General features: G+C 39.6%; 1 protein-coding gene across 12 annotated transcripts in view; it reads right to left on the minus strand.

Moving 5' to 3' along the window:
- Positions 1-19,503, minus strand: part of LOC119018765 (two pore calcium channel protein 2-like) — a 58,952-nt gene extending 39,449 nt beyond the window's left edge. For 10 of the 12 annotated variants that reach the window (XR_005074848.1, XM_037096713.1, XM_037096717.1 and 7 more), the window contains exons 1-5: positions 19,361-19,503; positions 19,211-19,279; positions 9,760-9,836; positions 7,831-8,008; positions 7,547-7,663 (exon numbers count right to left, since the gene is read on the minus strand). Coding sequence is in view for 10 of the 12 variants with exons in the window: in XM_037096713.1 (XP_036952608.1) it covers positions 7,547-7,663; positions 7,831-8,008; positions 9,760-9,836; positions 19,211-19,261 (423 nt within the window). In the remaining 2 variants the exon portion in view is untranslated. Of the gene's footprint in view, positions 1-7,546; positions 7,664-7,830; positions 8,009-9,759; positions 9,837-10,265; positions 15,974-17,592; positions 18,436-19,210; positions 19,280-19,360 lie in introns of those variants that run through there. The other 2 variants (XM_037096711.1, XR_005074849.1) reach the window with 2 other exon arrangements.
- Between the last annotated feature and the right edge of the window lie 391 nt (positions 19,504-19,894).

Here is a 19,894-nt window from a genome sequence, read left to right on the forward strand (position 1 = left end):
TGTAAAACTTGTCACATCAAATAAATATAGAACTCAATTTCATTTTAAATGGTTGTCATTCTTTATTCATACTGCATAATCATCATCTTATGAAACTGAAACTGAAAAAAGTTAAAGTTAAATTTAAAAATCTAGAAATTACAAGTGTCTAGTCATTGAAACACTTGTGTGCCAAACAAGGATTTCATAATACAAATTACATTGTCCATAAAAATAACCAATAAATAAATAAATAAATAAATATATAGGAAAAACAAAATAGAATTCACAATACAAATTACAGCATATGTAATATGACAAAAATGCAGATCAGAATAATAATAGGAAAATTAGAAATTTAACCAGGAGTTATTCCACCTGTCTGACTCAAACCCAGGTGTCCTAAGAGGTGTGCTGGCTCTGTGTTGGCTTCCAAGTCTTTTTCTCTTTTGAGTAGAGCTGCGGCTCATAAGGCTCTCATCATCAAACGTGTCATCGACTGCTTTATACTCAGTAATAGCCCTACGCACCATAGTGTTAGGGATAGCAGATAAAGGAATATTTAGACGTGCCATAGTTTTTAAAAAGGCGCTCCAACCTATAGGTCTTGAAACGTCTGAAACATTATGCGTTGCAGTAACACTTTTAATCAGATCATATAAATGAGAACCTCGGACAGGACGGCTGTTGACGACAATCTCACCCTGATCTGTCCACGAAATCACGTTTTTTGCTCGGGCTACAGCTTCCAAAATATGTTTAGCGTTTTTCCTACTTCTTTTAGGCATATGTTTTAACACCTCTTCTGCGATTAAATCTTTTTTATCATCCTCATCGATACGTGGCACAAGGTCTGAAGTGTTTGGTATTGATAGAGTCAAAACGTTTTTTTTCAAGCTCATTCTGCTTTGTCAACACCAGGTATCTCTGTAGAATAACCACATATTTTTGGCCTTTTCATAAACATCAGTGTCTGGCAGGTTTAGGACATCAATCATTGCTCTATCCAATTCATTTTGCGCCGTTTGTCTTATGGACCTGTTCTGCTCGTACTGTTGCGGCTGTTTTAAGGCATCCAGCTGATGCTGTGGTACCAGGAACATTTTCTGTGTATGTTCCATATCAACTTCTGTTAAAAAGAGCGGTTATAAATGGTATAGCTGCTCCTAGTAGAGGCAATAAAAAACCTCCAGACTGGTTGATACTCTTTTTCTTTTTCAAAAGTTTGACTTTTTTGTCAGCTACTAATCTACTAATGGCTTTCTTTCTTTTTAGCTGTTTGTATTGTTTATCAGTCAAAGGGATGTTGCCACTTAGCACATTGAGAGCTATTTCACACAGAGCATTGATAAAGTCTGGGGTGGCTTTCCCCACAATGACCCTTCGTACACTCTGTGTTGATTTAAATAACAGCTCCAACAGACCCAGATTCCTCTGCATACGTAATGACATGGTTACCCCTTCTGATTTTTAGGGATATATACAACCGGACAGTCAGACAGTAAAGCTGTTCTGAGTCTTAAATAATCAGGTGTCTTGGCTTTATAATCAATAAGAAGATAGCCGTAAGTGGTGTTGGTGGCGTCATTAAAAGCCTCTAAAAAGAATTTGGAGTTACCGGGAAACATTTGTCTGCCTATTAACGTGATCTGGTATTTATCTCTAGGATTTTTAAACAAGACAAGGTAATTGGTGTTCAAACTAATAGTCCGACTAGCTTTACCTTGAATAAACAAGTTTTGGATTAGATATATTCAACTCAGATTCCTATGATGAACATATTTGGTAAAAACATTTTGGACTTCTAAATTATTACTAGCATCATTCATTAAATCGTCTATTATAAGCAGGTTGTTTTTCTCAGGGGGTAACAACACATCATCACACAGAGATTCAGGTAGACCATTCACAAAATTAATGTCTCTTATCTGCAGCAGCTGATTATATAAAGGTTGCCAACAGGAGTATATGTACACAATGTTGTCAATATTGTGCGATATGACTGTCGATGCTTTTTCAACAATGTTTTTGACAAAAAAGGTCTTCCCACAATTTGAAGGCCCACTCACCACCAGACTAAATGGATGTTGCAGCCTTGCATCAAATTCTTGATCTGGTTTAATAGCCATAAGGCAGGGTGGTATAATCACTCAACACCCCACGCTTGTTGTAAACGACCTGAACCTTTTTCGTAACTGTGTCATTCTTGAGGTGGAAGTGCTTTTTGTCTCTTTTGATGGTCTCAGAAACAGTCACCATGTGTTTGCCTGTATCCTGATTGAGCCACTCCCCTGGCTGCGCTGTAAAAACAACACTGTCCGTATCACAATACAACACTCGCTCACGCCTCATTAGCGCCTTTACCTGCAGTGCCTCAGCCGCTTCTTGATGCAGGGTCACAAGATCCACCCCTGTTTCGGTCTCTTCTCTTGAGGGCTTGAGGTTGTGGCTTCCAAGGTGCACCTAGTGGTTGTAATGCCCTGTTCACTAACCTATGATCGTAAGTTAAAGAGGAGAAAGAGAGAGAAAAAAAAAAGAAGATTAAAACAAAAATAAATAAATTATAACAATGATTATATTATAATAATGATGATAACATAACACACGGTGTCTACTGATTTAGGCTAGGTAAAATAGTCATTACACACCCTGTATGCTTGTCAGTCTGGATGATCTTATTCCCGCAGCGTTTTCAATGCAATAATGACTTTGTTCCAAAGACTTTAACACAAGCCGGTCTTCTGCGTCTAAATTATAACATAATGAATTTTTTAAAAAAAGAAAGAAACCATTTGAGTAACCATAGAACAGCTACCGATCACAACAGTCTTATTAGGAATAGAATAATGATATGTTAAGAACTCACCATTCGGAGATTCCATTGGTGCCTTGGTTGAAAATGTTCTTTTCCAGAAGAATTTAAATATAGAAACAGGTAGAAACAGCGAGTGAAAAAACCAAAAACAAAACAAAAAACTTTAAGCCTTAACGTAGCGCCGCGAGACACCAGTAGAGCAGGAGAAAAAGATAGCTATTCTCTACAGTCCATATACAGACTCAAATAACCACCCCCCCTCCTAAAGCAGGACCCCCACCGACCCCCCCCCCCCCCCCCCCCCCCCAGGTGTTAACAAAAGGGTTGGGTCATTAGACAAGTTAATTTTATATAAAACTTAAACTACATTCTTTAACTAAACAATTCTGCCCTGGTAATACGTATGAAAACAGAATTAATCAATTAAAACAACTGTATATATGTAAAAAGGGCTTTACATAGATACCAAACACTGCTAGGATCTATTAATACACGTTTAATAAGCCTTAAATGCTCACGTAGGGCTGCATCTAGCATGGCAGAAATGGTGACCATATTAAGCCTGTGAAACACTGGGTAAAAACATCATGACACAATCATTTGTTAACTACCTTGTAAATATATCATTTACTTTTTAAAAACAATTATTAAAACCACTTATCATACATACAAACACAGAACTCTTGAATTAGCCCAAAGGTTGGACTACGTGGCTACATGTCCAAATAAATCCGCCCCCTGATTCATCTATGGCTGGTTAATCTAATGAAGGTCTTTAATGATAGACATCCACACGGTTAAGGAATCGAGACAAGACTGAAAATGGTTCTCCGAGATGTTTGGAACAACCTACCAGCCGAGTTCCTTCAAAAACCATGTGCAAGTGTACCCAAAAGAATTGATGCTGTTTTGAAGGCAAAGAGTGGTCGCATCAAATACTGCTTCGATTCATGAAAATAAACTATTATCACTTCCATTTTTGAAGGCATTCTTAGTTTACAGAATTTTTTCACACCTGCCTAAAACTTTTGCACAATACTATATATCGTAACGTAACACAGCTCTATGCAACATGGAGAAGCGTCTGTCTTCCCTCCTCTCCCTCCTCTTTGCATGTGTTCTCAGTATTAGTCATACTTGTGTGATGGCAGGATCATTCTTATTAGTTCTTACCTGATCTTCAGCTGAGTTTGTAGCACCTGTACCAGTACCTCACCGCGGTAATAGTCAACAAAATAGTGGTATTTTAAAAATGTCTTGAAAAAACACTGATACACTAATAAAATGAAATGATTTCACCAAGATGTATATTTAAATATATACTAAAATAGTCCATATCCAAAACCTTAACAAGACTGCAAAATCAACATCAACAAGTATAAAAGAATATCAAAACTGTGCAAAATTGGTCATTGGCTTTCTGTGATGAGGCAGCCTGTTTTTGAAACGTGTCCATTAATGTCTGCGTTACAGAGGTAGATGAGTTGTACTGGCAGTAGCACTCGATTGGCCAGCAGCCCTCCGAAAAAAATGAATAGAACATGTCATTATTCACTATTACTGTCATTGTTACTTAATATTAAGGGTGCAACCAACAGATCACAAAACTCACAATTTAGATCATACCACTTTTGTTAGAAACAAGTTGGTTAATTGTTTAGATCAAACAAAAAGGATTATTATCAAATTAATAATGAATACTCTATTTTGGCTCTTATCTCTATCTAGACACTTGATAAATTCACCATTTTACATTATTTTTTATATATAGTCTATTCTATAAATAATCCAGTGTTACATATTTTCTGCTATTACATATATATTGGCTGGCTGTCTGTCTGCCTGCTCGTCTGTTGTCAATGGACTTGGTCAGTCTGATTGGTCAAATGCCACAGGTAGACGCTGCTCTGGTGAACAGAGCTGAGATGAAAAACAGTCATCTCAGTTCAGTCAGTTTGCATTCACTAACTCAGTCCACCCTATATTGTCATGACTCCTGTTTGTGTTGTTCTTTGTTTCTGGTTTTTGGGTTATGATTCATGTCCTTTTTTCTATGTCTTGTGTCTCATGTTCTGATTTTTCCATGCCCTCATGTGTCCTTTAAGTTCTCCTATGTTCTTCCCTCTGGCTCCCTCTGTCTGTTGTCTTGTTCCCTCCTGGTCTGTTCCTCTGTGCTCCTCCCCCTCATTATCACACCTGGCTTCCTTCCTCCTGTCTCCTCACCTGTTCCTCGTCATGTCATTAGTGTCTGTGTATTTAGTCTCTGTGTTCCCCTCACTGCTCGCCCAGTCAATGTTTTCTGTTTGCTGTTTTTTGCTCCTGTCCATGCTCGGTATGTTTGGTTTTGAGTTTTCCATGTTTGATTTGTACTTTGCCTTTTTCTTTTGTACTTCGTTGAACTGTTTTATTTTGCTACTTTGCCTTTTGACCTTTTGTCTGCTTTTTTTAATAAAGCTCTCCTTTTGTTTGTTCCCTTATCCTCGCCTCCCGTGTGTATTGCGTTTGGGTCCTCCTTCCCTTCTATAGTGTTCCCCTTTTTTACCCTGACCTGACATGTGTTTGTCTCAAATCCTCCTCACTGCAGCTCTGCATAAATATTACTACCCACCATTGAAATCTGTTTTTAACTACATGCTGTCCCATATGGTTGTCTGTCATTTATCTTTTATGTACCTTCGTTTTATTTGTGTTTTGTCATGTCATGCTTGCAGTTTCTTATCATTTTCAAGAACTTTTGTTTTCCACTTTATTAGTATTCTATCATATTGCTTCTTATCTGTTAACATTCTTATGTACCCATTCTGTTTATTCGCTCTTTGATTATGTTTGTTGTTTTTCTTTTTTTTGTTGTCATGTTTTTGCACCTATTCTGTTTTTGAATTTGTGCTCTTAACATCACTGAAAATGTGGGCTCACCTTCACTGAATTTTATATAAATAAAGCTTGAATGAATTAATTAATAAATCAATAACATATTTGAAATCCAAATTCCTAATTTCTTAATTCAATTAATTCATTAATTTGAAGTTGTAGGTCAAAATTTCTAAAGAGTTAGGACCCTGGTTAAAATTCATCTCTGTTGTTGTTGGGTGATGTGAAATGCACACTGGGATGGATGCAGGACGTAAGACTGCTGACATGTTAGTCAAGCTAGAACGGGCTCACCGCTCCCTAATGCCCAGGCCCGGGTCTGACCAGCGACCGCGCCCTGTCATCATTCAGTTTCACACGTTCCCGGACAAGCAGAGAGTGATGGCAGTAGTTCGGCGAAAAGCAGCAGACGCTGATATTACCCTGGAGGGAAGGAAGATATCTTTCTACCATGACCTGTCTGCTGCAGTACTTCGTAAACAGAAAAGAGTGTCATAAGTGACACACGGATTGATTATTTTTTCGTACCCCAGTCTTTGTTACAATCTGTGTCCTCCAGCTCAATAGGCAATATTGTGGTTAGCGATCATGCAATTCTGCTCCTTGAAGTGTCTCTTGACATGGAAGTTGTGAAAAGTAAGCGCTGGAGGTTCGACTCACGTCTCCTGAAAGATGACAAATTCATCTCTTATCTGAAAAGTGAATTTAGAATATTTTTGTCTATTAATTCACAGTCTACTAACAGCCCATCCTTACTGTGGGAAACGGCTAAAGCATACATCAGGGGTATAATCATAGCTTACTCAGCCTTGAAAAAGAAAAATCAATTAGAACAGCAACTAAAACTCGAAAAAGAGCTGACAGATATCAAAAGTGCGCTTAGCTTAACCTTTGACTCATTACTGTTGCAGAGGAAATGCGCAACATAGGCTGCTCTGGACACTCTACTAACCCAGCAGGCTAAGAGCGCTCTACTTTTCTCAAAGCAAAGGCTATATGAGTATGGGGATAAGCCCAGTAAGTATTTATCTCATCTGACCAAAATTAAAAGGGACCCTCAAGTGATTCCTTCAATTTTAGATGGGAACGGCACCCGCCACTTAACAAAAACATTTTCAGGCAATTTTATGCTAGGTTGTACGAATCAGATCAACCACAGGGAGTTTCAGATAGGATGGAATCCTTTTTTGAGAAACTAATCCTTCCGACCATCTCTGACTCCAAAAAACAAGAATTAGATGCTCCGATCTCCAGGGAGGAGGCCTTATTGGCACTTAAAAGCCTGCAATCAGGTAAAGCACCTGGGCCTGATGGCCTGAGTAGTGAATTTTATCAGGAATTTTAAGATGTGCTTGTGGACCCCTTCTTGGAGATATTGGAACATTCTTTTATCACTGGTAGCCTCCCCCATTCATTAAGAGAAGCCGACATCACCTTAATTTTAAAAAAAGGAAAATCCCCTGAGGATTGCTCAGGTCCATTTTCAGATTTTCTTGTTATGTGGATTTGCATCTTATCAGGACTTTTTTTGATCACATTAAGACTCAACTGAGGGTGTAAAGAGAATGTTTTTCATCTGTCCCACTGAATGCTGCCCAGCATTTATCGCGATGTCATTGTATCAGCACCTAACTCTAATTGACTTCTAGGATCTATGGTGACTGGCCTACCACACATGTCCTTCACAAGGAAAGAGCAGAATAACTTTTAGACATTTGGACTGTCCTTGGCTAACACACATACAGACAGACACGCACACATAAAAGCAGGTTGAGAGTGGCCTACGGTCTGTTTCGTATTGTACTGTCCTATTGACTATTGACTCTGCAAGTTAAACAGCTACCAAATACTGGTATGAATCATAACAGGGGACAGCCTCACCTCATCACACACCATGCTGACAGACAACACCCAGTCGATGATAGAGAACGAAATGATGACTGTGTAGCCAACCAGCCATTTGCTCTTTCTGAATTCCTCCCAGCCAATCAAGTAGCTCTGAGGACAAAACAAAGTGTCAGTGGTTCAAACAGATGGATTGGAAATAGTAGGAAAATACTTTTAAAAAGCAGCAAGATTAACTAGAATTCACATGGCTAAACCATGTTAATCAGGCAGCTGCCAGTGTCCTGGGAAAAAATATTTTCTACCCTGGCTATGTTTACCTTGACAGCAAGATCAAAAGAGAAGATGATGAGGCAGACCATTTCGATGCTCTCGGTTAAACCACAGGGCGGCTCCCAGGGTGGAGAGCGAAACCGGGGGTCCGAGGAGATGGACAGGGAGGACGGGCGCTCAACAAATGCCAGCAACAACACCATTGCAATGGTTAGGCCCAAGCCCCTAGGGCAGGGAGAGGTGGGTGAGTGGATGGACAAGTGGGTGTAATCATGATAGAAATGTGGCTTGGACAAGAAAATATAGTAATCTTTTAACTAAAGTGTGTTGATGAGACTTTCCATACAGTGCTGTCTAAAGTTACATCTTGCGCAAAAAAGTGATGACAAATTAAATTTACTCTTCATCCTTTATCACCACTTACAATTCTCAAGTCCACATTGATAAAGGAAAAGTTTGACATTTTGTTATGTACCTTTGGTTTCTTATAAATGAGAGTCAGATAAAAAGACTTGATACCACCATCATGTCTTTATGCAAAACATATCAAGCTAGAGAAAGCAGGAGACATTTAGTTTAGCTGAAGATAGGGGAAGCAGCTTAATTACTATTTAATTGATCAACAACCCCAATTCCCATTTTAAGATACCATGAACATAATTTGAAAAGGATTTACAAAGTTTTTTTTACATTTTACATAGACTCCCAACCTTTTTGGAATCAGGGTCATACTATTGTTGTCAGTACAGGGCTCCCAGGCAACCTGCAGAGACACCAGCCAAGCTTTTCCTGCTAAAATATGTAGAACTGTCTGTCGTGAAAAATGTCTTCAGTCAGTGGTGGTATGTAGTTAGTAAGGGACAACACTGTTTTCACTGCACTTGCAGTCTTTCAATCTGTCTCTTCTGACACTCTGACACTTTGAGATTAAATAAAACAATAAATTAATAAGTCAATCAAAAAAATATTTGTAGCAAGCGAACACCATTTTCTTGATTTCTGAGGCATTAATATATGCTCCACTTCTAATTAACATAACATAACATTAACATTTATCTATTTATTTATATTCAGTCAAGTCTGTCATAGGTATATTCCCTTGAACAAGTTGTTTTCTTCCAATAGCTTTTTCAGTGCCTACTTCCAGTACTGCAATAGGAGGATAGAAATTAAGTCACCACATGGCATGCCACATGGTATGCACATTTTCATGATCTTGAAATGCAGAAATTTCTATAATTACTAAGTTTCTCTCACTCATGATTTACTGAAATCAATATCAAGTCTGGAAGTTTTCAGTGAAAGCAATGACGGATTAAAAACAGTCTAGCCTCAGAGTAGTTTCTCAGCTTTCTACACTGACTTTCAGCAGGAGATGCTGCTTTTAAGAAACTTTCAGCCATGTAGTGGAAATTCCAATAATTAACTGTAATTATTCTGACAGTTGCTTTTAGATAAATTGACAATGGGAAATCTGAAAAGCAGTAAATATACAGCAATCATTTTAAGAGTATTCTTTAATTAAGCAGGTAAATAATAATATATTTAGGTCATATAAGCAAATGATGCACACATTAATTAATGGCTTCATTCTCATACCATAATATTGATACAATTAAAAATGGCAGGTAACTTGACTTAGTTGCATGACATATGCATGTATGCATTCACAAGGTTTTAAGATGGGATGCATGTTCACATAAAGTCAAAGTGGATGGACAGTGTTCACCTGATGCCAAATGTTTAAAATGAAGATGCCAGTCATCACTGTTGCTGTTTAAAAATGCACTACAGAATTTTTTTCTGGCTGCATACCTGTTTTATGTATACAGTTTATACATATAAATAACGGTAAACATGTTCTATGATCGTGTAGTATGAAGGAACTACAAACTTTAATTTCATAATACAACCCTGAGCTGGATAATGACAGATAAATAACCTTGCTGTTACATTGTTAGAAGGTGTGAACTTACCACTGGCATATCCTGGAGTAGTACCATCGATACATGCGGAGAGAGCTGGCATCGACCCGGTGGTTGATGGACCGGTACTAAGAGCAACCAAACAAACTTTAGTAATTTAAGTATTAGAAGGTAAAAAAGACAAGAAGAAAGAAGGACAGTGCTCATATTAAATAATTAGGGCCCGAGCAGGGCTCAACCTGCGAGATCCCTGTTGTTCTTGCAGTGACAACTTTTCTGTCCCAATGATCGCATTTTTTACTGCCTGAACATACCCCAAAACTCACCAAACTTAGAATGTAGGTCACAGCTGTCCAAAGATTTTACAATCTATTGTCATTGTCAATTTCTTCCACTAAGTGGTGTTAGCTTCGAGGAAAGAGCATTTTGCCTTATAACTCCCATATACTTTATCACACATTCAAAAACCTTATTTCCACACATTCCCTCAATTTTGTTGAATCTCGTGATATAGGCCACGCCCATTTGTGTGAACTCACGAAATGTCGCAAACCTACTTTTTCGAACTTCTCCTAGGCGATTTCACCGATTTGCACGAAACCTTGCACACAGCATCTGTGGACCCTCCTGACAAAAAAGTTATTGAAATAATTTTGATATTTCAAACAATACTCAAGTTATTAAATAACAACTTCTGGCAGATTTTGTTCCAAAAAGGAAGTGTTGCATATCTCCACATTGGTGTGTCCAAATGACATGAAACTCAGATTACTACTTCCTCATGAGCCCCTAAGGCTCTGTGCAAAATTGTGCCCGAAGTATTTTATATCTCCACATCGGTAGGTCGGAATAATATGAAACTTGCTAGAATTGTTGCCAATGCCCTCGTGAGGATAGCTGATGAAAGGTGTTACCAGGGGACTCTACAGTGGCCACTGGAATATTAAAAATCCAAGCCCCGCCTCCTACATGCATATACAAGAATGGCATTCGGTATGCATATGTATCATGACCAGATGCACAAAAAACATACGTGGTAACAAACTGTCACTCCAACAGGAGGTTGGCCATTCTGATTAAAAGTTACCATTTCTCCCCCATTTTGATCCATTTCCATGCCTCGTACTTAAATGAACTCCTCCTACAGAGCCAACACAACAGACTTCTAATTTACTCAATATCATCCTCAAACCTTGAACATGAAAATGTATCAAAAGCTTTCACCCACGTCAATCATGGTGCATGTCATTGTGTGTTCCATTTTCATGCTTCACCATACAGCATCAAGCCCTTATAACTTCAACATACAATTTCCCATGTACACATTATTCATCATACATGTGCATGATTTCACCCTGAATACCTCCACGCATCCATACTATGCCATATCCATAGCTCCACCTACTGGACACAGGAATTCAGACAAACATCCTATTTACATGATATTTATAGTTTTTTCCTCCATTTCATACATTGCAAGATGACATGCTACTAAAAGGTGAGCACACCTTCCAACAGCGTCACTGCCAATCAATAATCAAAACACAACTGGCCACAAATTCGTTTGAGGGTTTTTTTCACCTGTAATCCCTTTGTTTATATGTAGACTTAAGAGAGTTTTTCTGACTTTAGTGTACATTATTGAATACCGGCAGTAGCAGGCCACCAAATCATAAAGAAACATCTTCCTCATTCCTATCTGGACCAAACTTCAGTTATTTGATAAGAGTCCAGCCCTGAACACAAACCAATACACAGTCACAGTCACATGTGACAGTTAAGAGATGGGCATGCAATAATCAGGCAATGGGGCCAGGTACGCATGCGTTTCCTAGGACCGGTGGTGCTAGGAATCCTACTGTAATTGTAAGGATTTTTACATCTACTTTTCTCCTGCTAAAAGTGGTGCTGCAGGCTAAACCATGCAACGGAGGGCGGTGCAATTTGGAGGGTTGGTCCAGACTCCTGCAAATATCTCAGACACAAAAAATGACATATAGTTCAGCTGGACCTAATCTTAAGTTATCAAAAGAATTTTGCTCAGTCAAAAAAATGTGCAAATTGTTAACAAACTAATTTCTGTAGCTAGCTATAAAAATGTAAACTGTTTGATATCTTGGTCAAACTAAACGTTATTAATACCAAATTTGAGATCCTTGGTTGCCATGACACTGGGAAGGGAAGAGCCGAACTTGGCGAATTTTGGCCACTATGGGGCGCTAAAAATATGGGAAGTTTATATCTCTTGAATGGCTACACCTATTTTAACTAAATTTGGTCAATATGATGTAGGGCCAATCCTGACGCCATATCTTGAAAGTGGTCATGACAGGTAAATGTGGGTGTGGCTTATTAGAAGATAAACAACAAACATTTATTTCAGCCAAACTATTATGCTGACTGCTTTGACATTTATATGGTACAGATACAATAGGACACAGTGCTTCCATACCAAAAATTGCACATGTACTCCACTAAGTGGCACTATAATGGATGCAATCGTGTTTTTGCCTATAACTCCCACATTTTAAATAACCATTTGTGTGAACTCAAATTCACAACCATTTGTGTGGGCCACTTCAACTGCAGCATGCCCCTACTCACATGGACTGTGAGGGCCCGTTCATCGCTGCTTGTAGCTTTAGTTTCATTTAATTTAATTTTAAAGTTGCAAGATGCCTCTCTTCTGTCAACTTCACAGTCAGTCCTTACAGGTGTGTTATTCATAGGTTACCACAATCAGCACAACAGGTACATCCTAACAGAGCTCTGTCCTTATCAAGCAGAGCAGCACAGGGTCTCATACATCAAACATCATAACAACAGAACAGTTCATTGTTTTAGTGTAAGAAATGCAAATGAAATCTCCTCCTTCATTCCCCTTTGGGTTCCAGTGCACTTCCCATTACAGCGAATACCATGTCCTGTGTCCTTACTTTTGCCCCGAGCCCATCATCCTTTGAGGCCAACTGCCCTGGGCTCTGCAGTGTGTGGGGAGTTGCGTAGGGGGGTTTGGTCCCCATTCATAACTGCTTGTGGTTCTAGTTGGAAGGCTTGAAAATGCATTTTGGGGAAGGTCACGCCCCTCCCACTGTAAGTCTGATTGACTTGAAATTTGACACACAAGTCCAGCTCCATGTGCTCTACAAAAAAGCCCCTGGACCATGAAGCACCGCCTACCTAGATTTTTTGCTAATTTGCATAATGTGAAAAACAGTTAAATTAATAGAACTTTTGAAAGATTGACTCTATCAACACCAAGTTTGGTATACAGCTTCGGGGGATGAAAAAACCAATTTCTACAATAAATGAGCCAGATTGATAAAAAAAAAAACATGGCCGCCACAGACCAATGTATTTTTGCAATGGGCAGGGCTTAGAAACGATTGGCCATAATTCCCACACCCTTTTCCCTATCATCACAAAACTTGGTGGGTAGGTTCACAACTGTACTGGGAATCTGCATACCAAAGCATGTTGAGCTCAACCAATAGGGGGCGCTATAAATACTATTAGCATGTAGCTGAAAAACCAATTTGGAGAAATCTGGGGCTTATCACGGGTATGTGTTTCACAGATCTTTGAGGAACACGGCAGCTGATATCATCGGCTGCGGGGGATGAGGGTCAGGGTGGCCGGTTTGGGGTGAATGGGGTGAGAACCCTCAGATTACTGCTTGCGGCTATATTTTATTTATTTATTTTTTTTCACTCTGCTCTAGGTTAGCTAGGTAATATGTCTTAGCCTATTTATTTCAACTCTCTCTAGCGCAACTGAAGTATCTGAAATAAATCTTGTTAATCTGATTCTGCGCTGCGTCTAGCCCGGCCTGACAGTACACTCTGGTCAGAATGGACCCAGCAGAAGCGGGACAAATGGTAGAGATCCTGCAAACCCGAGACGCCCACCTAAACCGTCAGGAGGAGTTCCAGACAGCAATGGCATCTCAATTAGGACACCTCACAGCCCAGATTCAGGGCCTGCGGGATTTGCTTGCTCCGCCGACTCCAACAGATCTGTCGCCATTGCCAGCTCCAGCTCCAATGACACCATTCTTAGGGGTTGGGAGTAAGTTGGCTCCTCCAGCGCAATTTTCTGGGGAACTGGGATTATGCTGGGCTTTCCTCACAGACTGTTCGATTCACTTTGAACTAACTCCTCATGCCTTTCCCGCGGTATTTTTTAAATTGTCTTCAAAATGTTGAAAAAACAGCAACACCAAGATTTATAATTAAATAGATTTATTATATATTAGAATAGTCAACAATAAAAACTTTAACACTACAAAATCAACCTTAAATAAGTATAAGAGAATGTACCAAAACAGTGCAAATAAACCTTAAATACAGTAGATAAAAGATGTACCAAAACAATAATCACGTAAAAATGTATAAAAACTGCAACATAATAATTACCACAGTAAAAAAAACAAGATAAAAAAAGTGCAGGTTTAATTTCACATTAAGTAAACTTGAATAATTAAAATGAAAGCAACAGCCATGATAAACATATTGCACCAATAACAACTAAAGTGTTACTTATGTTAAAATAATGCAAAATATGTAAACAAATCAAATGAACAACACGATGGTTGCGCTTGTTCTCTCCCTCCCATATCTCCTCAGACAGGATGCATGCATCTCTGTTCACTTCAGATTAAAGTGTAAAATGTCACCATATTAACTGGTTTTCTGGTTTAAGGAATGATCTGTTGGGGGAGACAATGTGTCCGCTGGCACTGAACAGTCTCTCTGATGGCACACTGGTCGCAGGGATGCACAAAAGCTTTCTGGCAAACCTGGCAAGATAAGGCAGCTCAGATGCATGGCACTTCCACCACACCAGTGGATCCTCTTCGGCTGGAAGAGACTGCAGACAGAGGTAGATCTTGATCTCTTCTCTCACTCCATTTTCTGGGGTGGTTGGCTTTTGTCCTCTTCACCTCTCTTCTGTCTAGTTGAGGAGATCTTTTCAACAACCCAGCCAAGCCTTTCCCCTCTGATGCCACTGGGGGATCGCTGCTGCTTTGTGGTTCCTCCACAGTTTGTGCAGGTGTAAGTTTCAGAGTTTCCTGGACACACCTGTCAACAATTGCTGGCTCAGGCTCATCCAAAAAGCTCATTTTGAAGCGGGGATCAATGAAGCAAGCCATTTTCATGACATTCTTTGCCCTCTCTGTGTACCTGCTGTTAAGGTCTTCTCTCATGACCCTTTTCATCTCCTTAGTCAAGGATGGGTCATTGTTATTTTCCACAAGTACCTCACAAGTGATGTGGTCCAGGACAGGCTTGATGGCTGACAGGGTCACTCGTGTCTCTGAGGCAAGTGCATCTGTGAACTTGCTCAGTGGCTCAAAGAGCTGGCACATTTACTCCATGACACTTATGTCAGCATCCTTGGGCATCAGATGCCATACTCCCCTTTCTCCTGCCAGTGTAGCACAGATTGGTTGCTGTTGGCTGGGGAATCGCTCAATCATTTTGTAGGTAGATCCCCACCTGTGACCGGATCATGTATCAGAGCTTCTGTGGCATGTTGAGGGCAGCTTGCTTTTCTTTCAGAGCCCTCCTTCTCTTCCAGCTCCGTGAGAAGCCTTGGACCAGATGACAGCAGGCCTGAAGTGCTGTGTCCACTCTCTGAATTTTCAGAGCCTTTGAGATGGCCAGGTTCAAATTATGGCCAAAGGCCAAGCCACATTTCTGGGAAGTCCTCAAAAAGCCTTTATCATGTTGGTTGCATTGTCTGTGGTTATGGAGACCAACTCCTCCAGCATGTTCTCAAAAAGCTCTTTGATGTTTTGAGCTGAGTGATTGTCCGGGAGGAACTGGGTTTCCAAGCACTGAGCCTCAAGCTGCCAGTCTTGGGTAAGGTAGTGAATGGTGAAGCTGATGTATGGTAGACCAGCCCCACTTTCGTTTGTCCATAGGTCAGTTGTTGCAGCAAAAAAATTCCAGAGTTAAAGATTTGCATACATCAGCTTTAACCTACAGTTTGGGGATTTCAGTCTTGAAAAAGAAAGTCCGTAACAGAACTTTATAGTGAGGCACAGCAGTTTTCATCAGCCTAAAAAAGCCAGGCCTCTCCACAATTTGAAATGGCATCATATCCTTTTCAATAAAGAAGGAAATGGCTGCAGTTAGATCATTGGCTTTTTGGAAGAGGGTGCATGAGCAACCTGTTTTTGAAATGCATCCTTTACAGTCTGCATTACAAAGGTAGAGTGCAATGTAGAGGCAGGAGTGCTTGACTGGCCAGTAGATCCTCTCTGAAAAAAATGAATAGAAAATGTCATTATCAATTATTACTGTCATTGTTACTTAATACTAAGGGAACAACCAACAGACCGCAAAACTCACAATTAAGATCATATCACTTCTGTTAGAAACAGGTTCGATAATTCTTTTAGATCAAAACAAAAAAGATTATTGTTAAATGAATTATGAATACTCTGTTTTGGCTCTTATCTCTATCTCGACACATGTTATATTCACTATATTATTCTTTATATATAGGCTATTCTACAAATAATCCACAAGTATTATATATTTCTGATATTACTAATAAATATTGGCTGTCTGTCTGCTCGTCTGTTGTCAGTGGACTCGGTCAGTCTGATCGGTCAGATGGCTGCTGAGCCACAGGTAGACGCTGCTCAGGTGAACGGAGTTGAGATGAAAGTCAGTCATCTCAGTCAGTTTGCGTTCAACATCTCAGTCCACTCAGTACGCGTTTGTCTCAAATCCTCCTCACTGCAGCTCTGCATCAATATTTGGGGAACTATTAGGTAGACTTTAAAAAGTTAAATCTACAATTACTTAGTGGTTCAGATAACGTGCCAAATCACGGATCAACTTTGTTTGTCAGCTATACCACCATCTGGTCAGTTTACATTAGTGACAACAGCAAATTAGACAGAGAAAACTCGACATACACATACATCATGCATCCGAGCTTAAGGTCAGCTTACCTTGCATTTGCTTAACAGTTTCGGGTGATGGTCGCGTAAATGAGTGAACAAACTGGAGGTGTTGCCACCCCTCGCAACAACTGTCTTTTTGCAGCTCCTGCAGATACGGCTGCCATCTTTGACCAGCTGCCCCTTAGTGTTCTTGTAGTTACCAAAATACTTCCAGATTTCCGATTTAGTGGTGGTTACCGACCGCGGTAGTTACCATGGTAATTAAAACTTATGGTAACCTTCACCGTCGGGTATTTTACCATGGTTTACCATGACACCGGTAATCATTACATCTCTAACTGTATGTTTGTGGTCGCTGAGGTTAATCTTTTTGTCTGCACCTCTGTACGAAGACCACTTCAAGCCAGACCACTCTGGACAGTAGACAGATGTACCTGGGTCCCACTGGTTTCTGCCAGTACTGCTGGACATACTTAATGTGTTTTTCATCAGCTGCACTAAGTTTCCTTGGCCTACCACTGCATCTTCGATCCTCAACGCTGCCCGTTTCTGTGCGCTGTATAGTACAACTGGTTGATCATACACCTGACTATAATCCTACAGAATCCCTGATTTTGTGCACCTATAAGAACTGATCCTGGTTTAAAGGGTGGTAACACCAAATATTGATTTGATTTAAATTTTTATTTTGTTCGCTCGCTTGTAAATTGATATAAAAAATATATATATTTATATTTGTGAAAGCATTCTTACTTTACAGTATTTTTGGACACTCGCCTAAAACTTTTGCACAGTACTATATATCGTAGTGCGATATAAAAATGTCTACCCTAGGATATAACCCTCTGTTGTTTATGTCCTAATGTTAACGTGCAGGCTACTTGTTTAACACTGCTGCTACACTAACATCAGAGTACTACGGTTGTGATTTAATACGCCATGTAAATCACAACTCAACATCGGAATGACCATTAGATATTGAGTTCAAAAGTTTATTGCATGAAGGCGAATGTAACTCAAGCAATGCTACTGCTTTGTGGTGGCATTTTTACGTCACCTCTTTACTCTTACGACACCAGTCGCTCAGGAGTAAAGAGAGCATGGCGGAGACCAAGGAGAGCACAATGGAAGATGAAAATAACGTTACTAGTAACGTGACATCAGACGCGGATACAGACGCAGAACCCCAAGAAGATTTGGGCTGAAAAGGGGGAACTGGAATTCCATCATTTGGTTTTGGTTTACAAAGTCAGACGCCAACCAGACAACGGCAATCTGCAAAACATGCCACCAACAAGTTGTTACTAGAGACTCAAACACGTGTAGCACCCTTAGCCTGACTAGAAGAACACACTATTGACACTTACACTCTTTCTAGGTTTGGAGAGTTGGACCTCTGAGTTATTCAAATGAGGGAACGTGAAGTTGCAAGTTGACAATTTTTTACCTTTCACCAGCTTATTTCTGGCACATATGAAAAGTAAATAGAGCGCTTACATCAAAAAAGAATATAAAAATATAAAATGGAAAAGTTCAAATAAAAGCTTCCCTTCTTCTGTATTAGAAGTTAAGAATTCAGTTCCATTCTGTGAGGGTGTGTGTGTAATGTTCTGTTCATGTGACTACTACCCGGGTAGCTTTTGTGTTATTTTCTTATCTATGTCAACAGGTGAAATGAGATGATGTCTGTAGTTCTCTTGAGTGGGTCCCACAGCTGGCCTAACCACTCTCCACTCCGTCCAAGTCTCTCGTCCTTCCTAACTTGCCACCGAACCTCCACGGGCTTGGAATCTGAATCAATTCCTATTCTGGTAAATAAAAAAAAACAATCTACTCACAGAGTATAGAAACATGAACATTACCCTCTATTCAATTACATGACATCATTCTACTTTAACGTTTCACCCCAAGTAGCTTCCATATCTATACCCAGATGCAGGATATACAGTATTGAAATCAATTTAAAATGAGTCGGCATACATTTACAGTACAGTATAAGTTTTGTTTCCTTTTGTTTTTTTACCATGAACTTATATCTTAACATAAATGTGCTTATTCATTTTCATTAAGCATCATTTATATTTTTGAACAGCTCTTTTAATCACTATTTATCTTTTAAACTGCAACTTACTTCTCTTTTTAACCATTTTAGCCACAAATGAACAGTATTGAATCATTCTTTTTTGAATGCTTAAACTACTTCAGTACAATTAACACATTATACACATCGCAGTTATCAGAAAACAATAATTATCACAACCTGGCATCTTATCAACACAACAAATATTATCATCCATTGCCTCTGTCTCTCATAAATCGCAGTAGCAAGCACATTAGCTTACCCACCTACCCGTTAGCATCACTCGCAATTAGCGTTAGCATCGCGCTAACTTAGCTAGCGATCTTTTTCCAGGTCAATTTACATGATTCACAACGATGCAGAGAGTACAGCGGTGGGTTCAAACATTAGGAAACACTCCTGTAGCTCCGGTTGGTGTAAGGAAAGTATCTCAATAGAAGGAATTTTCACACAACAAGCTAACAACGAGGCCTAGCCTCTTCGCATGTAACAGCCACGCTTACCGGAGTTCTCTCAGGGGGCTCACACAGTGACACGGCTCCTCTTATCAGCATACTACACAAGACTCGTTCCTAACAAGCAAGCGACTGTTTAGTTATACGATTCAAATGGATTTATAATCATTTTGCGACTTCTACACTGTATTTTCTCACCAGGGCTCGTCAGCTTGCATATCAGTGTGTGCTCCAGTCTGCGGCTCGGCTCAGAGCACGCGTTGAGTGATCATGGCAATGAGTCAAGGGATGATGCGCCGCCTTGTGGTGGGGCATGTAAGCACTTCTAAATTACATTAATGGGTTAAGTAATGTGGGTTACACACGTCTAATCTTTCCTACCACTTAAAGACGCGCCATATCGCTATTAGGGATATATAATTAGCTTTATCAGGATATAACATTTTGTCTATGTCGCACAGCACTACAGCTGCGGTATTTTTTTTCCTCATATAAGTTGCCAAAGACAGTTATAATTACTACATTACTTTTGTTTGGTTCTGAAACATTGCTTTGTGGGACATTTCTCTTTATTTAGTTGAGTGAGGGACCTGTGCAGTTAACAGACCATCGGATGTGCGCAGCCGGCTCATCCATTCACTCGGTTTGCCAACACTGCACCTCTGATGCTATCAGACAAGCATCATACAGAAGTTATTGAAATGTTACATAAATAAAATGTTTTTTTTTTAA

The sequence above is a fragment of the Acanthopagrus latus genome, chromosome 4, assembly GCF_904848185.1.
Source record: "Acanthopagrus latus isolate v.2019 chromosome 4, fAcaLat1.1, whole genome shotgun sequence".
Classification (NCBI taxonomy): Eukaryota; Metazoa; Chordata; class Actinopteri; order Spariformes; family Sparidae; genus Acanthopagrus; species Acanthopagrus latus.